The sequence below is a fragment of the Saccostrea cucullata genome, unplaced genomic scaffold (assembly GCF_032062105.1).
Source record: "Saccostrea cucullata isolate Sc308-1 unplaced genomic scaffold, CSIRO_AGI_Scuc_v1 ctg1937, whole genome shotgun sequence".
NCBI lineage: Eukaryota > Metazoa > Mollusca > Bivalvia > Ostreida > Ostreidae > Saccostrea > Saccostrea cuccullata.
In genome coordinates, this window is record NW_026937614.1 from 57490 (window position 1) to 78896 (window position 21407).

The 21407-nt window shown below is 31.8% G+C and overlaps 1 protein-coding gene across 3 annotated transcripts; it reads left to right on the forward strand.

Annotated features, from left to right (window-relative positions):
• Positions 1-1078: 1078 nt before the first annotated feature.
• On the forward strand, positions 1079-21046 carry LOC134248494 (uncharacterized). Of its 3 annotated transcripts, none has more exons than XM_062730887.1 (12): positions 1079-1218; positions 3635-3796; positions 3913-4032; positions 4608-4760; positions 8756-8875; positions 9920-10047; positions 10510-10660; positions 17703-17882; positions 18243-18382; positions 18695-18731; positions 20446-20560; positions 20735-21045. In XM_062730887.1, the coding sequence occupies exons 1-12, from the start codon at positions 1161-1163 to the stop codon at positions 20907-20909; spliced, it is 1539 nt and encodes a 512-aa protein (XP_062586871.1). In that variant the 5' UTR covers positions 1079-1160; the 3' UTR covers positions 20910-21045. The 3 variants fall into 3 exon arrangements, with proteins under 3 accessions (XP_062586871.1, XP_062586872.1, XP_062586873.1); XM_062730888.1 differs by having other exon boundaries at positions 18267-18382; XM_062730889.1 differs by having other exon boundaries at positions 1090-1222; positions 20735-21046.
• The last annotated feature ends 361 nt before the right edge of the window (positions 21047-21407 follow it).

Genomic DNA, 21407 nt, shown 5'->3' on the forward strand with positions numbered 1-21407 from the left:
TAAACATTAATTATTTTGACGTAAAATCCATGTAAATGTTCCTATCTTTTTATCCATTAACCACCTCTTCATTACTTTTAAAGATATATATTTGTTTGAAGACAAGTTTATATTTTTGACCATGCAATCCAAGGTTCGAGGGTATATGATTTTTGTCATGTCTGTCTGTTTGTCTGTTAATCTGTTTATATGTTTATCCGCAAAATCTTTGCCCGTTATGTTTGATAGATTGGAACTATGACTTTCATTTTCTCACATATGTATTCCTTGAGATAAGAACCCACTTTGGGAATCAACATATTTGACCTCTTGTCATTGAAGTTTGGCCATTTTTATCAAACTTCGAGCTAGGCCATAGCTTTTGAACAGTTAGTTTTAAGGCTTTCATTACTCAATGGTGTATTTCTTGTGACAAGACCTTCCTCTTTTTAAAAAAAAAAGACTTAAACTACAGTTATAACTTTTGAATGGTTGATGAAAGGGTTTTCATGCCTCATAGGTGTATTTCGTGTGACAAAACTTCCCATCGGATACCAACATATACAGTAAATACTTTATGACCTTGACTTTTACCATCCTTTGAAAAACATTCACCTTATACATTACTTCTGAAAGGTTGGTAGTATGGCTTTCATATTTCACAAGTGTATTTCTTAATATAAAACTTATCTTTGAGCACCATTAATTTTGACCTTTGACATTGACCTTGATACCAATACTGCGTTTTTAAAACTTGAATCTTCGCCAAAACGTATTTATGTTTGGAGCTAAGATTTTCACATTTTTCAGTTACTCTCCCTGTGACATGACTTATCTTTGCTTTGACATTTTTTTATCTTTTGACCTTAGGGTTTAAATTACAATTTAGAAACTTTAACCTTTGTCATGAGCTGACAAACGGGGATATCAGTGTTTCATAAACACATCTTGTTCATATATCAAAGACAAAATTTAATGTGCATCATAGCACACCAATAGAATTTTAGAAGTATATTGCATTCTGAATAACGGAAGATTGTTCATAACACTCACGCATAATTGTATCATTTTTTTATCTTTAAGTGCATATTTTTTCGACTTCCTGGTTTAAACATGTACTAATAATGTACTTTCTATACAAGTCAGTTTAACTTCTGTTTATTTTAGAGAAAAATAAGTAAATGAAGATACGGGATAAAAAGTTTGTTCTTGTGTGCTTTTCCTTAGTGATATATAATGGTTGGTAAGCCTTTTTATTTAATTTTTTATCTAATTTCAAAATATCATTTTTGAGAAAAGAATTCTTAATTTAGGACTCTTTATATACAATGTTTTTTTACATTCACGTAGCAAAAAATAAAGAATAAGTCAAAACAAAGTCCTAAAATTAGAAAAAGATATACATTGTAGCTTTTTAAAGAAGATGTAGTGCACATCAATGATAAGAAAATCCATATTATATTTATTATATAGGTATTTTGAATGAATTTATTCTATCTAGGGTACATATAATACGTACTTATTCACAATGGAATAAAAAGGCCTTCACGGAATGATATGTACAATGTGACTTAATTATATTGAAGACCCGCTAAGAAATAAAAGTAAAATATGCATATTTAAACTTAATCGTCAAGCAATGGTCAATTCAAGTATCTTATCAAATTGTCTTTGAATTCCATGTTCACAACTGTCTACAGTATGGATTACGAATTAATAAAGATCAAAATTCCTGCGATATTGAGTTAAATTGAATTTTAAAAAAATACGTTTGAATTCTTTAACAACAAGTATTAATTATTTCGCCTTAAATGCTAGCCGTCACGTGATTTGTATGAAGCAGAAGTTGCTGAAAATTGAAGCATTCAAGGAATGTAATGTTTTAATTGAGGTCTGTTACATCTGACATTCCAGCTCAAGAGGTGTAGATAAGAGTCGTTTTTATGGAATTTAATCCTAAGAACATCCTATAAATGACTGAACTCTTGTATACGATTTAGAGGCTCATTGTTCAATTAAATGGAGGAGAATCTCGTAAAAACATCCTTAATCAATCATAAATTCAAAAATCAACAATAATATAAATATGTATTAGAAGCATTATTTTCGTTGTAATATAAAAGTTTTGATATCAAAATAATATTTTTAATTAAGAATAACTGAATAAGAACATTAATAATCTATTATTCTTATAACCTGACAAGTGATTTAATATTCCTACATATCCCACTATGTAATTATAAGGATTTATTTGATAAATACGTATATCTAAAGACATACACATTATGGTCGCAAATTTCTGCCCCTACATGCAAGATAAATTACAAAGTATGTCAACATGCAATTCAATTATGTCTACATGTATACTACTTATGTTGATATTAAGGTTGCCAATCTTTTTAAAGAATCTAATTTTTATTAGTAGTAATCTTACTTACCAAATCTAGTATACCACATAATACAAACAAGATGCAACATAATTATGCTAACATGCAAGCTCATTATTAATGTGAACATGCAAGATACATGTATATATGCCAACTTGCAACCTATTTAATTATGATAACATGCAACATACATAAATATGTACGCATGAAACTTATCTCTGTCAATATGGAAATACTTTTTATCCACATGTGATTTACAATTTTACATGTAAATACTTTATGTAAACATGCAAAATAACAATTTGCTTTTCAACATACATATCTCTCATATTGACATAATTAACTCGTATGATAACATTAGACTGCATGTCAACATAATCATTTAGCATCTAGCCTGTATTATGTCATACATTATGGTGTTATGTATAACATTTCCAATATCAAACTTGGATTCTCTAAATAGATTCGTAACTTGCATGTCAACATAATTATACAAAAATAATAAATCTTGACATAAAAAAATCGCATGTCTACATAGTTATAATGTACGTTAACTTTATTTATCTTGCATGTAGCGGACAGAAATTTGCCACCATAAAACATAAAATTAGAATAATACATTTGTGACAATCCCAGTGTTTTTTTTTTAACACAATATGCAAGATTCCTAAGTAGGCTGCAAACAATCAAACTATCTATTTAAATTTTTATTTCGAATGTTTTTTTTTCTTTCTATAAGTTTAACAAAATTATTAAACACTGCCTCATAGATATACGTACTAAAATTACTCTTAGACTAATTGATGGTTATTTGGTCACCAAATTTCTTTATCTAGAGAACTTTTTAATTCGCAATATTTGTGTAAAATATGGCAAATTTAAGGGATATATGTGTATATTTTTCCTTTTCTTTTTTCAATGCAATATATAGCTAGTCTATCAGAAAATGATAGCCAATGCCTTCTTCAAGGGCTTCTAATTATAAGACGATATGAAACTTGGACTGATTAAGACACAAACGAAGTGACGATTAAATTGTTTTGCTCTTAAGAATAAGCTTCATTTAATTTTTATCCCCCAAGAAAATCTTTCTTAACAGATTTTATTGCAGTCGTGAAATCTGAGGTTTTTGAACAAAAAATGAAATGACACATTTCTTCACTTTGTTAAGGAAAAGAAACGAATATGTATTTTTTCAATGCTTGTTTGACATTTTAGAAAAGAGTATATATAAATATATTTTACATCATAGATTTTTTATTATCTAGTTGATATTACCAACTGCATACAAAACTCATGGAACTGGTTTGAAGCTCAACAACATTGCAGCGATTCTAATGACACCCTAAAAACCAGTGGTGTAACTTTGAACTCTGATCAGCACTGGACTGGTGTTTACCGGCGATATTCACCCTGGATTAAACTTTTAGGTATTTTACGTGACTCTGCGGCTCAACTTTTGGTCATATTACATTTTTTTACAAAAAAGAAGTGTCAGATGACATAGTTTACTGTCATTACAATGATGTCGTTTTCCTCTTTTTAGGGTGTTATGATTCTAAAGTCGTCAGTGAACATAGAACGTTCAATTTTTTTTTCAACGTTACATCGGCAGGTTTTTGTCAAGAGATATGTGCAACTGTAAATTCAACTCATTTTGGAATTCAGATATCCTTTATATATGATATGACATGGATACAGTCAAAATGTTAAATCAAACTGTGTGTGTCCCGATGTAAAGTAGATTTTTTGTCATGGTCATCAGCGGCATAAAAGAAAAAATGGTCAAATTGTATACCGATCAATAACGTACACACATACACATGTAAATTCGAAATGATGCCAACCCTTTTTCTTTTTTTAAATTCTGGTAAATAGAATCGTTGAAACTCAGACGCATAAGCGGATAGAGATAAATCGTGTAAAATAGCTACCTGTTCAAAAACAGCTCAAAATCATAATTACCAAGATGTTCAAAAATAAACCCAGGTAAAAATTTATTTCATAACCTTTGGTCTCAAATAGTCACCAATAAAAATGCACCCAGGGACAACCTTCAACCCAGGTCAATCCTCTACGTCACATCTGAAATAGTTATTTTTTCTCAATGAAATATATGATCTAGAACAGTACTTTTTGCAATACATATGTCATTTTGTATTTCACAAATACTTTTTAAATTTACATATAAGAAGTGTCATTGCCTTACTTCAATGAATTCATTGTTTTTCAAAATGTTTTAGTCAGGAGAATGTGTCTGCTTTGAAGGCTCCGTTTTTCCAGAGACCCTCTCATCAGATCTGTGCAATAAATCATGTTATGATGTTGGAGATAAAGGAGCAATTAAGTTTTTGGAATGTGGGGGTCCGAATGCATATACTGTATATACTTCAGGTATTTCAAATTCACTTCTAGTATTTCTATTTAACAATCTAAGAATATTTACATTATATGATTCTTTTTATTTCATTGTATCCAAACTTTTTTTTGTTTCCCATCATATTTTAAAATTTTAATGAAAGACATTATGGTCCATTTTTAATTGCCGTGGCATTTTCATTAGAATGCAAAACATCCCTCTTGGATGTCAATGTTCGTTAACATTGACATAAGATTGTACATTTTGTTCTTTGGTTATTGTATGGGCAGCAGAAAGGGCAAAAATTACCATAATGAGAAAACAAACAATTATTTTAATTTCAATGACCATAAAACTTAACAAATGATATAGAATGTATTATCAACAGACCTTTTCGCAGAACAAATATACATTAAAGCATAACCAACGAACAAGTACGTAACAAACATATATGAATGCAAAACCAGCGATCATCTTTGCAGTACAAACGTACATAAAACACGACAAACGAAAAAAACTTAACCAACGTGCACGCGGTACATCTAGTCTTCCCGACTCCAGGCTCCCGACGGTCTCGGATTTTTTTTTTAAATTTCTTTTTTGTCGGTGCACAGAAACTCTTCAAACTTCTCAGGCACATTTTCTTTTTAAAATGAATTCAATAATATTTAAAAACTTAAACAAATGTGCGCATTTATTACTGAATCGATATCAGCAGTATCACCTTCCAAAAAGCGGTAAATGTGATACTCCGTTATAAATATTAAACCGAAAACGGACATCGATACAGAGAGACGTAAGTGTCGTAGATAGAAAAGGTGCATGGACACAGATTTGAAGTTAATATTTTCTGTATAATATTACGACATATATATTTTAATAGCATTTCACACAAAAAATATATTAAAAATCTTATTTCTTCTAAAAGTTATTAAAATTTCAAATTTTTAGACGGGTTTGATTGACAAATCCTAGCTTGCACTCTCACAAATTTTAATTTAATTCTTAATACCTAGGAAAAGTGGCAATCTTGTTTCATTAACTTTAAGACGAAATAAAATTAACTTCAAATCTGCGTCCATGTATCTTTAAAGATATTAAAGGTATTAATACTGAGAAGATATTTCTTCTCAAAAAGATTGAATTAGTATTTCAGTGAAAATTGGTGGTGTTAATAAAATAAATGAACAATTTAATTCTATAAAAAAATCATGACATCAAAATGAGTTGATTTCAAAAAAGATTTGTCATCAAAATCTTCATAAAAATAGCTAAATCTAACATTGTACTTATGGTAAAATAATGCAAAATGAAAGTACTGCATCGTTATATATTGACCTAGCATCGTTTTTGAAAGGAGGGGGTAACCAGAGAGAAAAAATTCAATCTGGCTGAAAAAAAGATTTTAAAAACTTTACAAGCAAAACAGAAAGGAAATTAAAATGATATAGCCCAAACTCGAAAATCCCATGTGTGTGAGTGAGGGTGTGTGTGTGTGGGGGGGGGGGTGGTCTAGGTTCAACTTCTTTCAGTATCAATTTTTTCCCTAATATACATGTACTACAGAACCCTTTTTTGACCTTACTCTTAAAATTGAGAATTGTTGCTACGTACCTGTCATATGATATGCCACTGTAAAGTTATCATAATAGATTCTTGTAATATTTAAAGAATCTGGGAAAACCAACTTATGTAACAACAACAACAAAAAATTGACGAAACGGCCTTCAGGAGAATGAGATTATTTTTTTTTACTTTTTATGTAAATTCTGTTCTTTCATTTTAAATTTTTAAGATAAATCACCCCCCCCCCCAAAAAAAAGGAAAAAATTAAAAGGGGATCCGAGGTAGAACCACGTCTATGTTGTATAGCCTGGGAACATAAACATAATGTGGCAAAGAGTTCTGTACAAAAAAATGTGTAGGGAATTTCTGTGCATACAAATTATCTAGCATGTAAATAAGGGTTTTCATTTATTAAAAAAACATAAACTGTACCTCAGTTTGTTGTTTTTAATCGCTATTCTACGAAAACATCGGTGTCCTTTTTTCAGTGGTTTTCGCATTTATAGCTGAATACTAGATTTACCGCTTTTGGCAGATGATACAGTTTGATTCAGTAAAAAATACACAAATTTGTTAAAGTTTTTATATATTAATGAATTTTTTAAACCTAGAAATTTGTCTGAGAAGTGTGAAGACTTTCTGTGCGCCGACAAAAAAGAAATCGCAAAAAAAAAAAAAAACGGGACCGTCAGGAGCCTGGAGTCGGGAAGACTAGATGTACCGCGTGCACGTTGGTTAAGTTTTTTTCGTTTGTCGTGTTTTTATGTACGTTTGTACTGCAAAGATTGTCGTTGGTTTTGCATTCATGTATGTTTGTTACGTACGTGTTCGTTGGTTTTGTTTTAATGTATATTTGTTCTGCGAAAAGGTCTGTTGATTATACATTGTATATCATTTGTTAAGTTTTTATGGTCATTGAAATTAAAATAATTGTTTGTTTTCTCATTATGGTAATTTTTGCCCTTTCCGCTGCCCATATTATTGTCACTTTACTTGGCAATAAATATAAGGTAGAATATACATTGAAACAATATAGCATGTTATATACATGTACCTGTAACTATTTCCATTTTCAATTACGTCGGACATAACTCCGACGAATTCTAAGACTTTATATGTCTAGCATCATAGTAAAGAAATAAGAAACAAGAGAATAACCAGAGCAGTGGTTAGAGCGTTTGCTCTCAGACGCGGGGACGTTGATTTTTTGAATTTATATTGCGGGCTGGGATGCAATGTGGGACATGGACACCTGTCATTTAGATGAGACCGTATAAACAGAGGTCCCGTGTCACAGTAGGTTCTGATTCAAAATAGAGCGTTAATTTCTGCTTAAATTCTGAAAGTTTCGAGTACAGGTCTTAACTTGCATATATCCAAGGCCAGCGTCAAGTAATGGCGTCTCAGTATCATTAAAAATTCTCATGATATTTAAGCAAACAAAGAAACAAACAGATAGACAAAAATCCAATGGGTAAGATCTACCTGAGTTACTATGACCCAACTGTTCTCCTTTTTTTTTTAGATTTTCAGGCTTCATTTTTACTATTTAAAATTTTGACAATACATTATAGCCCTAAAGTACTCCTGGGATTCATTAATTGAATAATTTTAAATATATTATACCTGTAGCTTAGGTGTTTCTATACAACCATGACTATAAACTAGTTTATTATTCATCAGTGATTTTTTTTTAAAAAGCCTATATATTTCTATGTCGATTTTGTTCTCCCTTTGTGCCACAGTCTATCCCAGGTCATGATTTAAAGCAAAAAAGCTTAAATTTACATTACCTTGGTTTCTTCCATAAAATTACAGCTACCATATAATAATTTGCTGTTCTTGGAAATATAATATATTTTCTAAAGTTTGATAGTATATGCTGTAATCCAATATAAAACAATTATTGTTCATTGTAGCTTTTACTCTCCTCCTAGTTGTCATGATTTGAAAATTTCCAATTTATAGAAAACCAGGATGCTTTCTTTTAAATATATCATCTTTTTTGATAAGAATAGTTTTAGAAGATTTTTGTTGTTTGCTCCTTTTAATTCTACACCTAACCCTGGATTCAAGATTTGAAGGAAAAAATGATTCTACGAATATATGGAAGTGTATCAAATATTTTTTTTTCTTCCCCAGTGGTTATTTAGAAGATTTTTAAAGGGTGATATAAGATATTTATCAATACTAAATTATATACCCTCAAATGGAGGTGTGACTCTTTATTTAAACAAACTTAATTTCCTTCATACAAGGGTGCATTGGAGCCAAATTGGATTAATTTGGCCTAGTTGCTCTTGAGATGTTGAATACGTGAACAAATTACAAACGATTGATAGAGGGCATGCGCACTTTGAACGGAAGAGTTCACTTGAGCCTCCTGCTTATGTGAGCGGAAAATTTCTGTTTCAAATATCAATTTTATGAATGTAAACAATACAATTTCTTTCAAAATTTATAGAAGCCGACAAAGTAAAAAGAGGGGGATCATGTCTTGCAGTAAACTGTGGTGGTTCTGTGCAGGGCTTTTCATACTCTTCAAATTGTTCTGAGTCATACTTTGGAGCCTGTGTCTATAAAGGTAATGTCCAAGTACATGTACATATATTATAAAAACAAAGAACATAAATAGTTGGAATAAAAGATACCTTTGCATGCCCCATTCTCTATAAACACCAGTATATCTAGCTTGTAAGTTAATCAAATATATAGAAATCTTATAAATAGTCAAATCATTTCTCAATATTGCATAGCGTAGCAACTTCTCAATAGATATGACCAATTTTTGTCAGAAAAAACTGAAAATTTACACCACTAGGAGTTCCCTGGAAGGAAGGTTTACACAAATTACTTTGAGTTCCTATACCTGGAATACAAATAAAAACACATGTTAACATACGCAGGACGTTCAATAAATAATGTCATTAGCTCGATGGCATACAACATAGTAGTCATATGACATAAAGCTTGACTTTCTCTGATTAGTGAATCTTTAATCAATTGATAACAGTTGTGTGACCACTTCTCATCGAATTATTTCATCGTAGGAAACTGGAAAACAAGGGCTATTCGAGACACTGCATTAAAAATGAATGGTCAAGAATCAATAAAAATGAGAGTAAAATTAAACGCTTAATTAAAGCAGTTGTAAAACTTGTTAATATTCCAAAAATATAAACTGAAATATGTGAAAGTTACAGCAACCAATGCCTGTTTTATAGACAGATAAACATGTAGATTTCAATAAACAAAAATTATGTAATGGGCATCAAAAATTGGTACCGTCCTTGGCAACAGTTACTTACAACAACTGATGTAAATTTTCGAAATTTCAACAAATTTCACTGATTATGTATTATTGACTTTAAGACACATAGCAAAATTGATAGAAATCATTTTGGGGATAGTTCATACTTTTTTAAATAAACTTTTTATATTAAAAATTTTTAATACTCAACGGTCACCATATATTTTTAAAAATGAGTTAAAACGACAGCGTGTAGGAATATCCATAGAGCTAACCAAAAAACGTCTTATCAGTTCTACTGTCTTATCAAAAGTCTTTAAAGAACTCCAAAGCAAATCCAAATAAACTTTCTATTGATTTCGTTTCTGTCTTTTACAGAATATCTAGGATGTTTTAAAGACCAGCCAAATCGAACCTTATCTGGAATCAACCGTATAGGAGACTTTACTTTGACTGTAGAAAGCTGTAGGGAGTTTTGTACGGACTACCAGTTCTATGGAGTTATGGTTCGCATTTTCATCCTCTGCTTTTACAGGGGATATTTTATTTAATTTCTTTCTCAATCTGTCTGTCAGATTTTCTGTCTCTTTCAAAAAATGTAACCTTGGTCACTTTAATAATTATCTTTTACTGTACATTACCTGCGACAAGACCTTACCAAATATTTTATGATGTTTGACCCTGTGAACTTGACCTTCACGATTTTCCTTTTAAAAAAAAATACTTTTTTAATCTTAATGCATTTTACCTTCATCTTTAACCTTATATTGAAAAAATTTAACTTTGGTGAAAACTTATGAATGATATTTAAGAAACCGTAAATTATTACATCTCATCCAAGACTCTGAAAACCAATGGATCACAATTCTTTGAACTTGCTTGATTACTCACTTGTGTTATTATACATTTTTTCAGTGAGGAGAAATACGTATTTCCACTGAGAACTTTGAGATTTCTTTTACTTATAGTTTGGTGGAGAATGCTTTTGCGGGAATTTTTTTACATCATTTATCAAAAAGCCTGAAAGAGAATGTAATATGAAGTGTAATGGGGACACAAGGCAAACTTGTGGTGGTGCCGACCGGATCAACATCTACAGTAATTTAAATTACGAGACAGGTATTCTTCAAGAAAATCTGCAAGCATTTTCTTTACATGATCCTACTTTCCAGCTTAACTGAAGAAGTAGGCAATGTATAACATAGTTTTTATTTGCTAAAGGAATATTATAATATTCCTTTCATTTTCCAATCCTGTATATATTCTGTTGATGAATTCATTTTTTTACTCTTTCATATCCATTCACTGACAAAAATACTCGAACAGTGAAATATTTTATTAGCGAGGAATGATTTCTCTGATTTACATTATCTCATTTTTCCTGTAGCGTTTATTTTTCTTAAGATACGTTCTGAATCATGATGTCGTTTTCACAGATATTATCTTTAATGAAATCAGTACTCAATCTCAAAAGTCCATTAAAACATTACAAATTTTGGGCATGTTTTTGCGTATCGAATCAAGTAAGACATATAAACTAAACATATGCAGATAACAATGGTATATTGCTTTTTAAATAAAGGAAGATGACCATAGGAAATTTCACTTTATCACATATATAATGTTTCATAGTAGGTTGCCATTAATTAACGTCTATTTCTTGTAAAATATCCAAATACGAAACATATGTGCCAGGCTCTGTGGTATCCTTTTTGAGCTCAAAGGGATGTATGAAAATGAAATTCTTGTTGATAAAACATCGTGGATACATCTAAACGTTGAATTGAGGACGCATCTACATGTTGACTTAAAGCACCACTTCAAGAGACTTGATATTTTCCCATGAAGAGGTTTTTTAGAATACATTATGCTACTTATGAATACAAAATAGTTCTGTACTTTAAAAACGGGACGCAGTTAACCCAGAAGGGATTCTAACAGATGGTTGGAAGATTTAATCTCAAAAAACACACATAGACAAAATTTAACAAAAAACTTAAGCATATTTTTGAAATCAATTTTGGAGTATCAATTTTAACTCTTTGCCCCTTGCGCATTCTATGACGTAATAGTAGCATTACATTTGTTACTTTTTGATTACGTTATCCTTTTCCCCGCAGCGCATTTGCGATAACGTGCTGATAAGACGTGTTTATTTGCACGGTGTAAGTATCAGCTGTTGCGGTACATGTATACTAGTCAAAATTACTAACGCCCCAGACGATATTTTTAAAAGCATTACCTTTAAACGCAATTATGTTGACTAAACCTTTATGTAAGATGAAGGAAAAATAAATAAACAAATAAATTTCATTTTTATTCCATCAAAATCTATTGCTATGCTTGATGAAAATTAAGTTCCGGTATAGGTACCCTGCAATTCAAAATTCTTAACATTCAGTACCGAGTATGTCCCCCATTTGCACGAATGACAGCAAGACATTCTCATAGAGTTCACATAATTGTGCAGAAATCTTTGAGGGAGGTTATTCCATGTGTTAACAAGATCCCTTTCCAGTACCACCAAATTCTGCTGCTTGGGAATCTGTCTTATCCTTCTGTCTGGCTCGTCCCACACATGTTCAATAGGATTGAGATCCGGACTACATGGGGGCCAGTCGAGTAAACGGATGTTGTGTCCCTGCAGCATCTGTTGTGTAGTTCTGGCAGTGTGGGGAGTGGCGTTGTCCTGCATTAGCATCATTCCTCTATTGGCTCTGATGTGAGGAATTGCTTCCGGCTGAAGGATGTCGGTCTGATACCGAGCAGCATTCAGGTTTCCTCGGATTGGAAGTATCCTGATTTTCGTGTGTAACGACACACCCGCCCATACCATTATCGATCCACCACCAAACTGCCCTCTTTTCCCTCACACAGGCGTCAGTGTACCGCTCACCCGTTCTTCGATACACCCGGCTTCGTCCGTCAGATCGTCGCAAGTTGAACCTGGACTCGTCCGTAAAGAGTACACGGCCCCAGTCTGCCCTTGTGAATCTGAGGTGGCGCCTTGCCCAAGCCAAACGGAGCTGCCTGTGCCTGTCCGACAAAACTAAGCCTACATATGCTCTCCTGGCACGCAGTCCACCCTCCCTTAGTCTGTTGCGCACAGTTTGGTCACTCAGGCTTGCCATGCGTTCCCATTGTTTGTCGCGCCGTTCTGCGTGCTGTACGATGTCTGTTCCTAAGATGCGCAACTCTAATGTAGTTGTCCTTTTGGCGTGTCGTCACTCGACGTTTCGGTCTTCGGGGTAGATCATCTGTACTTCCGGTTTTATTGAATTTCCGAACGAGCATTAGTATGGTTTTATGGTCTCGGTTGAAAGTTCTAGCAACCTGAAAAAGTTTTAATCAATTTATTTAGCTTTTTTATTAGTTTCTAAATGTTGGAAGAAAAAAAATTGTACAAAGCGAAAAGAAACACACCTCCCGTGAACTGCTCCCGGCTTGGACCATGCCAAATGCTCTTGCGCGTTCTTGTGCAGACATATGCGTCTCATTTTCTCCCAAACTTTGACTGTTTTTTAAGATGATCTTGAGACAGAGAACACGTGGAAAAAACCGTTTTGAAAAACACACCCGAAAACCATTTCGAACTCGTACTTCACGCTTTTCAACAAAAGCGGTCACGGCTGAATAATTTCTAATTGAATTCGATTTTTTTTCAATCGCAGACATGAAAGGGTACATACAGCAGACGATGTTTTTAAGGACTTTAATATTAACATAACTGTTTCTTTAATTTTCAAAAAATAAAAGTGGGGCGTTAGAAATTTTGACAAGTATATATATATCGCCCTAGTATTTATGCAACCAACTGTAAAATGAATTCAAGTATTTTGTTGATGATCTAATCCTGTGTTTAAATAATTCTTTTATGTGGTCTTTTACAAACCTAATATATCATATCATAGCTTACAAGTAAAATTTATAATAGATTTTAAATCTAAATCTAAAACTTCGTTCAAAATAATTTTATGAGTTTCCAGACAGGGTATCATTTCTTATGCTCGGGTTAAAATGACTAACAACGATACTTCCCCCCTCCACCACCTTTTTTTTTTTAAATTTCTTAAGTCACAAGCATAAGCATTTTATCAAAACTTGCAGAATCTTTCAATTATAAATAAAAATAGAAATGAAGTCTAGAAGAGAAGGATTATCACTTGAGAAAAATTTTATAACAGTATTTTATAGATTTTTTAGGACAAAAAAAAGGAGTTGTAGCTTTCGGCACATTTAACTTGATTTATATGTTCGATAGTTGTTTTTTTTTTATTTAAAAATTTTACTGGAATATCGCTTCATTTCTATAGAACAATACAATTTAGCATACTGTCGATGGAATACATTTGAATTTTTAAAATGCATAAAGTAAAAATTTAACTGATCAAATCTTCTTATTCATATTTTGGCCGATGAACGGATGAAATACTGCCGTTGGACCGGCATTAAGATAATCAGTCTTAAATTAGCGGTGTATATCTATAGCCAATTGTTTCCGATCCGACATCTAGTGCATGGTGGAGATGTGAATCAATCGGGATCTTAATTTACACCTACAGGTACATGTGGACTAAATGGTTTAAAAATAAAAAAAATTGGGAGGAGGGGCTAGAGCCAAAAAGTGAATAAATTGATAAATAAAAAGAAAAAAATCGAAAAGAAGTATTTCTTTGGAATGGAATTTTTTAAAACACTTTTAAAAACAATAGAATAGTTTACAAAAGAGTCTAAGAACTCCTCGGACGTAGCGATCAGTACTCGACATTTTACCGATGTTGTCCGATATTTCATAGTTTATTGGCAATTTTTAGTTAACTTTTATTTTCCGACATTTATGAAAAAGTAAAACTGGGACTGAAAACTTTCCTAACTGAAAATCAAAATGAACAATAAATTATTGACATTAATTCAAAGTAATAAAAGTAGAAGCTTAGCTGCAGATCTGTATCTCTCCGAAAAAATATACTGACAGACCGGAGAGCTATAGTGCCTCCCATTGTAAAACTGTATATTTATTACGCACAAAAAGTTGCGCTTAGTTTTGGGTTAATTCTTCCAAATTCTTACCTCAATCGCTAAAAAGATAGATTTAAAAAAAATTTCTTACTCCTCTATGAAGTACTCTTGTATTTTACATCGGCACAAATTGTGTTGGACCGAATTATCAAGGCAAACGAAATGGCATTATAAATAGACAAAATTTTCGATGATCTCAATTTCAGGGCCAGGAGGGCTATTGACAACATAAGGAGTTGTTGTTGTGGAAACAGCGAAAGAATATGTTAGGAACACACGGTTACTAATATTTTGAGATGACAGTTTAAAACACGGAGAAATAAATCGTGAAACAGCACACTTTTTCGTGCGCAATAAATATACAGTTTTTTCAATGGGTGGCACCTCTCCGGTCTGTCAATATATTTTTCGGAGAGTTACAGTTATGCAGCTAGTAAAAGCTTTGCTTCGTTTTTAAAGAAAACCATGTAAAATCTGAGATCAGTATCATGTGTCTCCGACCAAGTTAAAGCACTGATATAATATAATTCAAGTGTACTTGTTTTTTCCTTACTTATCGATTATTTATAAACTTGGTAGACATGCCCCCCCCCCCCCCAAAAAAAAAAAACAAACAAACAAACAAACAAACCGGAAACACAAACAATGACGGAAATGCTGAGCATCATTCCTGAGATTATATCAATGAAGTACATAATTTATAATCAGTTCTTCTATATGGCAAGCTGTTGATCGAGAAATAAAATGTTATGCAGAAATTCTGAATATACAGGTAATTCCGGAGATAGATGTTGTAAATAATTTAGATCGCTGTTGGTCAAAGATTTCTATCCTTCCCCCCCCCCCAAAAATGGAGTTTTTTTTACCGCCTGTATGCATTGCTTCTCATAAAATGTATATTTTGCACTCCCCTTTTAATACAGTCACAACTTAACTGTCCATTCACAAGGTGGATATCAATCAAATGTTTTTTTTTGTGTATAACATAGACATATACTGCTGGAAGAATCACATCAAACCATATCGTTGTCCTCTTATGGAGGTTTACTCCCCTAGTTTTTCTTAAACCTATCATTGCTAGTGTATGCAGTGTTAACAAACTTGAACCTACTGTTTTACCCTAGTGTGTTTGTCCGTTTGTCTAACTGTTTGTGTAGCTGTTCGTAACAAAGTTTTGGTCGTAGATTTTGCAACAACTACTCCACACAGACTCTTGAAATTTTAGTACATTCTTCACTGAGGAATTCTATATCGTAGGATCTATTCTTTTTTTAAATCCGATGTCAACTGCCTGTTAATCCGTGCGTCTGTCGTTCAATACATAACACATTTCCGTCGCTTTTTTCCCGCAATTACGTGTATTGCAGATGCTTGATATATTAGCACATACTTTATTGTGGCATGCCATATGATGGGATTTATTTTTGTATGAATCTGATGTCAACTTCCTATTTGTCCGTGTAATGCCAGTAACTGAACTTAAATTTTAATTAAGATAGCAGTGTATATTCACCTGATATAGGGGTATTACTAGCGATCATTGGCTCACAGACTTGTTGTTTGTCAAGTCCAGTTTTAAAAAATATCAAACAAGCATGTAGTATACTTGCATAAAATTTTCCAATACCTTGTTTTATGCATATACATGTACGTATATTTTTAAAAATCAATACATACGAGTAAGTGCAACACTTTTTTTTTCGAATATTGGACACGTTGACTTGATAACGAAATCATTCAAATTTAAACTAACCTACATCATCTTTTTCAACATGATATTGTCGTTTCTTTAGGTTTTTTCCCTTTCAAGTGTGTATGTATTTTTTTTATTGCTGTGTAAGGCGGAAACAATAAGGCTGTACTTTTACGAATCTGAATTTAAATCGAACAAGAAATAAGATTAAATGTATTTAAAACAAAGCTTTATTCTATGAACAAAACCTCATTTCTCATCAGCTGTATGCGTATGTATTAACTTCAATATTCCTTTGTAATTTTATACGTTCCTTCTGTCGATTTCTGCACGAGCTTTTATCAAACAATATACATAAAAAAACCATTTGTGAATTTGATAAATTCTGGATTAAGGGTTCCATCTCACACAAGATTGAGGGACTTCCACATCACTAAACCAGTGGATCAAGTGGTGAGCTTATTTAGTGTCAAAAGAAAGACATTCTTATATTGTCTAGCAACCCAAGTTTCGTCAAATAAATCGAAGGACTCGGACATATTAAATGGAGGGAAAAATATTCGTATTTGCGAAATCTATTAGAATGGAATTACGAAAATTATTATCTAAATCATTTATTATCCTACCATGAAAACCTAACGCGTAATCAGAGCAGAAAGCGTCAAAAACCAAATGAGCGTTTAAGTGCGTGATTGCGGGGCAAAAGTATATGCGTTAAAATGCATGATTGCGGGGCAACGGTATATGCGTTAAAATGCGTGATTGCGGGGATGGGGGTTAAAAAAATGTAACTTTAAAAAATAAATATGAGTTTTCAAATGACCTTTGACAAGTTAAACAAATTTACAAGTTCATTTTTCTTGAAAAAGCGATGTCTTTGTTATCAGAAATCCCGACTTTTTATTCTGCGTTGGGAATGATTGATTAAAATGTGAAAGTATTTTTTAATTATGAGTTACATATTATCTAGTGTAAAATCTACATAGACAAGTCACTAAATACATTTACATTAGATTAATAGAAAATAAATAGAGTTTATATATATTTTTTTATGAGGGGGATAAGTGTGACAATATTGTATGATCATGTTACAGATTGGAGTTTATCTATGTGTAGCTTAATGGCTTCATAAAAGTTATTACACCAAGACCTCGGGACATTTCAATAGTAATACACATCAAGTAATAAATTGACATGTCTTCCCATCATAAGAATCATCTGTAAGTTAAATGGAATACATACTTTGTGCTTAACACATTATTTCAATTTTAAAAGAAAAAACATGAGAAAAAATCTCGACTACCTCAGATATGCAATTACAATTTTTATTGTTGAATATTTTGATTGGTGGATGCAAATTTACCTGAATTGTCTCAGTTTTCATTATTTCCCCCCATTTTTTCATGTCGACTTTTGCGTAATGCTTACACATGAATATTAATCAATCAGAGATAAAAACAAACTGGACATCATCAATGCAGATTTGTAAAACAAGGTCTCCCTCGTCTTACTTAATTGGAAACGTCTCCCTGACTGACGCCACTTTAGCTTGTAAACAATTGCAAAGGAGACAGAGAGGGATATCCTGGCTAAGCATCGCAAAAGAAATGTGTACTGGGTTTGATCGAGGTAAGAAAGCTATAATTTATTTTTATCTTTTCTTCTTTTTACCACTACACCATTCCTACTACGTTTGTTTTTGATCTTTTGAATGTAAAACATGAGATTGTATTATCCCCTTTGATAATAATTGAAATGTAAATGGCGTTAACGATTAAATATATTTGCAGTACAGGCATACAAATTATACTTGACAAGATGTATACGTATATAAGTACTTTGACATTTGTTCGATTTCTTTGTGATATCAGAGGAGACAAATGGAGCAAAAAAGCAACATTGTCGAATTTTTTTTATTAAGCAAACAATTATGGATTAAATATTTTCATCACAAATAATACAACATGCATTTTATTAGCATTTTTATAGAGACCCAGCTTAAATTTCTGACAGGTGTTGCTGTTAAAATCCAAGAAAAAGAAACGTTTCACCAGTGCCAAAAATGCAACCGGACTGGCTGTGAATTTGTCGATTGTTTTGAAAAGCTTGATTATTTAATTTGTGAAAAGGTATTGTAAAAATGTATTTCAGAATTTTTTTTTTTTTTTTTCATTCTTTCCTCATTAATAAGAATCTATAACTTACCAACAATCACATTTCAGAGAAGACATAAAAGAACAAAACATTCATGAAAGTTTATGTCCCTTATTGCTTCCGATTTTCATTAACTTTTTTTAGATAACATACATTTTTTCAATAAGCAAATATGATTTTAATTAAAATTGAAAAGCATAAGTATGTAATGTGCTATGGTTTTGCGTGAATAACATTTGGTCAAACAATTTATCAATCTATTTCACTTTTGGATAATTTTTTTTCAGGACTCAGGTTTTGAAATACCTCAAAGGAAAGCGACAGGTAAGCAGCCAAACATAGTTTTTGATCTGTATGTGTAATTAAGCTTTAAAGATCTTCAAATCAGAGAAATGCTTGTCAAATATTCATCATTAATTCCTTTTTAAAAAAATCTAAATTTTGAAAAAGGACATATTCGTTGTTAACAATGTACAAGCACGAATATTCGTTGTACACAATGATAAACGAAATTAAATCCCACGCATTTTTTTTTTATTGGGTTTACTTTCAAAACAATTAATTATGCTTTAAAGATATTCAAATTAGAGAAATGCTTGTCCAATATTTATTACTTCCTTTTTGAAAAAAATTATATTTTGTAAAAGCACAAATATTCGTTGTTAACAATGTACAAGTTTATCTCTCAAACATTTGACAAGCTGCTTTGTATATGTTGTGAAATCTAATACCTATCCTGTACAAGTGAAGAAAAAATTGGATTTGATCCCTTGTCATTCATGTGTTTGCATGGTGATCATTCAGAATGTGATGAATGGTGCAAGTAGAAAGAAAACCCGCAAGAATACCGTCCAAAGAATTTACCATACGATCAATACTTAACTGTAAAAAACTACTCCCAAGATTTTAAACATTTATTTAAACATTCTCTCCAAAATGTCTGACAACCTTGTGAACATTGCAATCACCCAGGTAGTTAGAACAATTACAATTAGGCTAACGTTACACCGTTTACAAATATTACTAAATCTATGTGTGTCTTTTTTTCTAGCTCGGTTTCTGTTTCAAACATTTTATTGGAAACATTGTACTTATAAACGTTAATTTAACTTTGATTGGCGTGCCTTCTTATAAGTCAGTCTTATTAGATATGTAACCGATAACATCTTTTAATTTCCAAAGACTGAGCATAGATTCATTAAAAGCTCCTGGTTTGCATTTGCACATTGGTTAGCAAATTAGAAGTGTATGTGTGTGTGAATCGAGTAGGAACAGGGTGGAATTTGGTGTTTACTTCGTATATCTATTATTATGAACATGCAGAAACAATACATTCTATTATTGGAGAGAGAAAGAGAGAGAGAGAGAGAGAGAGAGAGAGAGAGAGAGAGAGAGATTTAAATCAGTATATGTAATCATTATAACTGTCAATAAATCCCTCCGTGCAATATTCTTACACTTGCCGGTATAAATCAATAGTTTTTTTCTGAAATTATATGTTGTTCCTTTGTCAGATTTTTTTTTTATCTTTTCAATTCTTTGAGCCCTCGAAGTAAAATTTAAGCCCCTCAAAGATATTTTGTATATTTTTTTCCCAAAATAAATTTTAGAATTATGCGCATGATATCTGGTGAAGGTATTGATACTAAATTCAAATGTCTGGTTTTACAAGGTATCATAAAATGGTTTAAAAGGTAGATGGCTTGTTGATATAAGTGTACGTGTGTTTTCCTTTTAGTTTTACTTTATCATTTTATGTCGTGAAATTTCTTGTCTATAAAATAGGTTATGACATAAGTAAGTTATCTGATTTTTCATTATAAGAATAATATATTCCGTTTTTTAAAGTTCCCCAATCTTGTGTTTAAAAAAGATCTTACGTCTGAAACTGAATAGAAAACTACTAGCATATAAAATGATTCTAATTTTAAAAAGTAACAATTTTTGTCACATTTATTTCTAAATAAAATTCCAGGTTATCTTTGAAAAATCCACTGAAGTCTTATATTTCAAAGTTTCTACATTACTAAATTTTCAGATTCCTTGAATAACCAAGGACTGCTGACTGGAGTGGTAATCTGTGGTATACTAGTCGTTATATTAACTGGAATCGTCATCTTCTTAATCATCTATATTATAAGAATTAAGGAAAGGTACAGTATTGCTTTGAATATATTTTGTTGTTTATTTCGAAATTTTGTACTAAATGAATGGAAGGGTAATCTTGGAAATGCTAGAAATCCATCAAATCAGAATATATAACCCTCAGTTAAGCTGATTGAATATCCGATATTTAAATCAATGACATTCATTTTTTTTTTTTACAGAACACATTCTTCTGACAATAACAAGAAGAACTATACAAGCAATTCATCAACTGTTGTGGTAACCGGTCGTCCAACGTCAGCCTATACCACATTAAATCCAAGTCAAGTAAATGACACAAATGAACAGCATTACACCGGATTATCGAATGTTTCTGAGTGTATTGAGATTCACTAATTATTCGTGGTCACATGTACATTGACAATTTTGTTAAATAATGCAGCTTAGATGAAAGTTGTTTTAATAAAAATGAAGATAGAAAAAATAAGGAGGAGAAAAGAGACAAACTAGACAAGAGGGAAAGTTTTTGACTTTTATTTGGAAAATATTGAATAATAAACTTTTATTTCACCCTTAGTTAGGTTTCTTTGTAATGCTTCACTCTACATAATCAATTATCGTCTGAACCCTTGCCTGGATTTACGCATGGAGCAACAAAGATAACTATTTTGTTTTTACTTTTTCTGTAACGATATACTCGCTTTTTGCATTTTAAATACAGTAAAAAATTAAAGGTTATATCAAAGTCCTTGGGATCTGTAAATTTAATTGGTTATAATTAAATCTGCAATTTGTTTTATCCGGACCAAGAATTCGTATAACTACAGTGTATGCCGGTATAAAGCAAATTTGCAATAACATGTTTTCTAGACAGACCCTAAACCGTGTATACAG

Bases quoted from the DNA above. Each gene is read 5' to 3' on its own strand.
- LOC134248494 (XM_062730887.1), top strand. From the start codon at position 1,161: ATGAAGATACGGGATAAAAAGTTTGTTCTTGTGTGCTTTTCCTTAGTG. The intron at 4,033-4,607 runs AGATATCCTTTA...TCAAAATGTTTT, and splicing joins TTCAACTCATTTTGGAATTC to AGTCAGGAGAATGTGTCTGC. The intron at 4,761-8,755 runs GTATTTCAAATT...CAAAATTTATAG, and splicing joins ATATACTGTATATACTTCAG to AAGCCGACAAAGTAAAAAGA.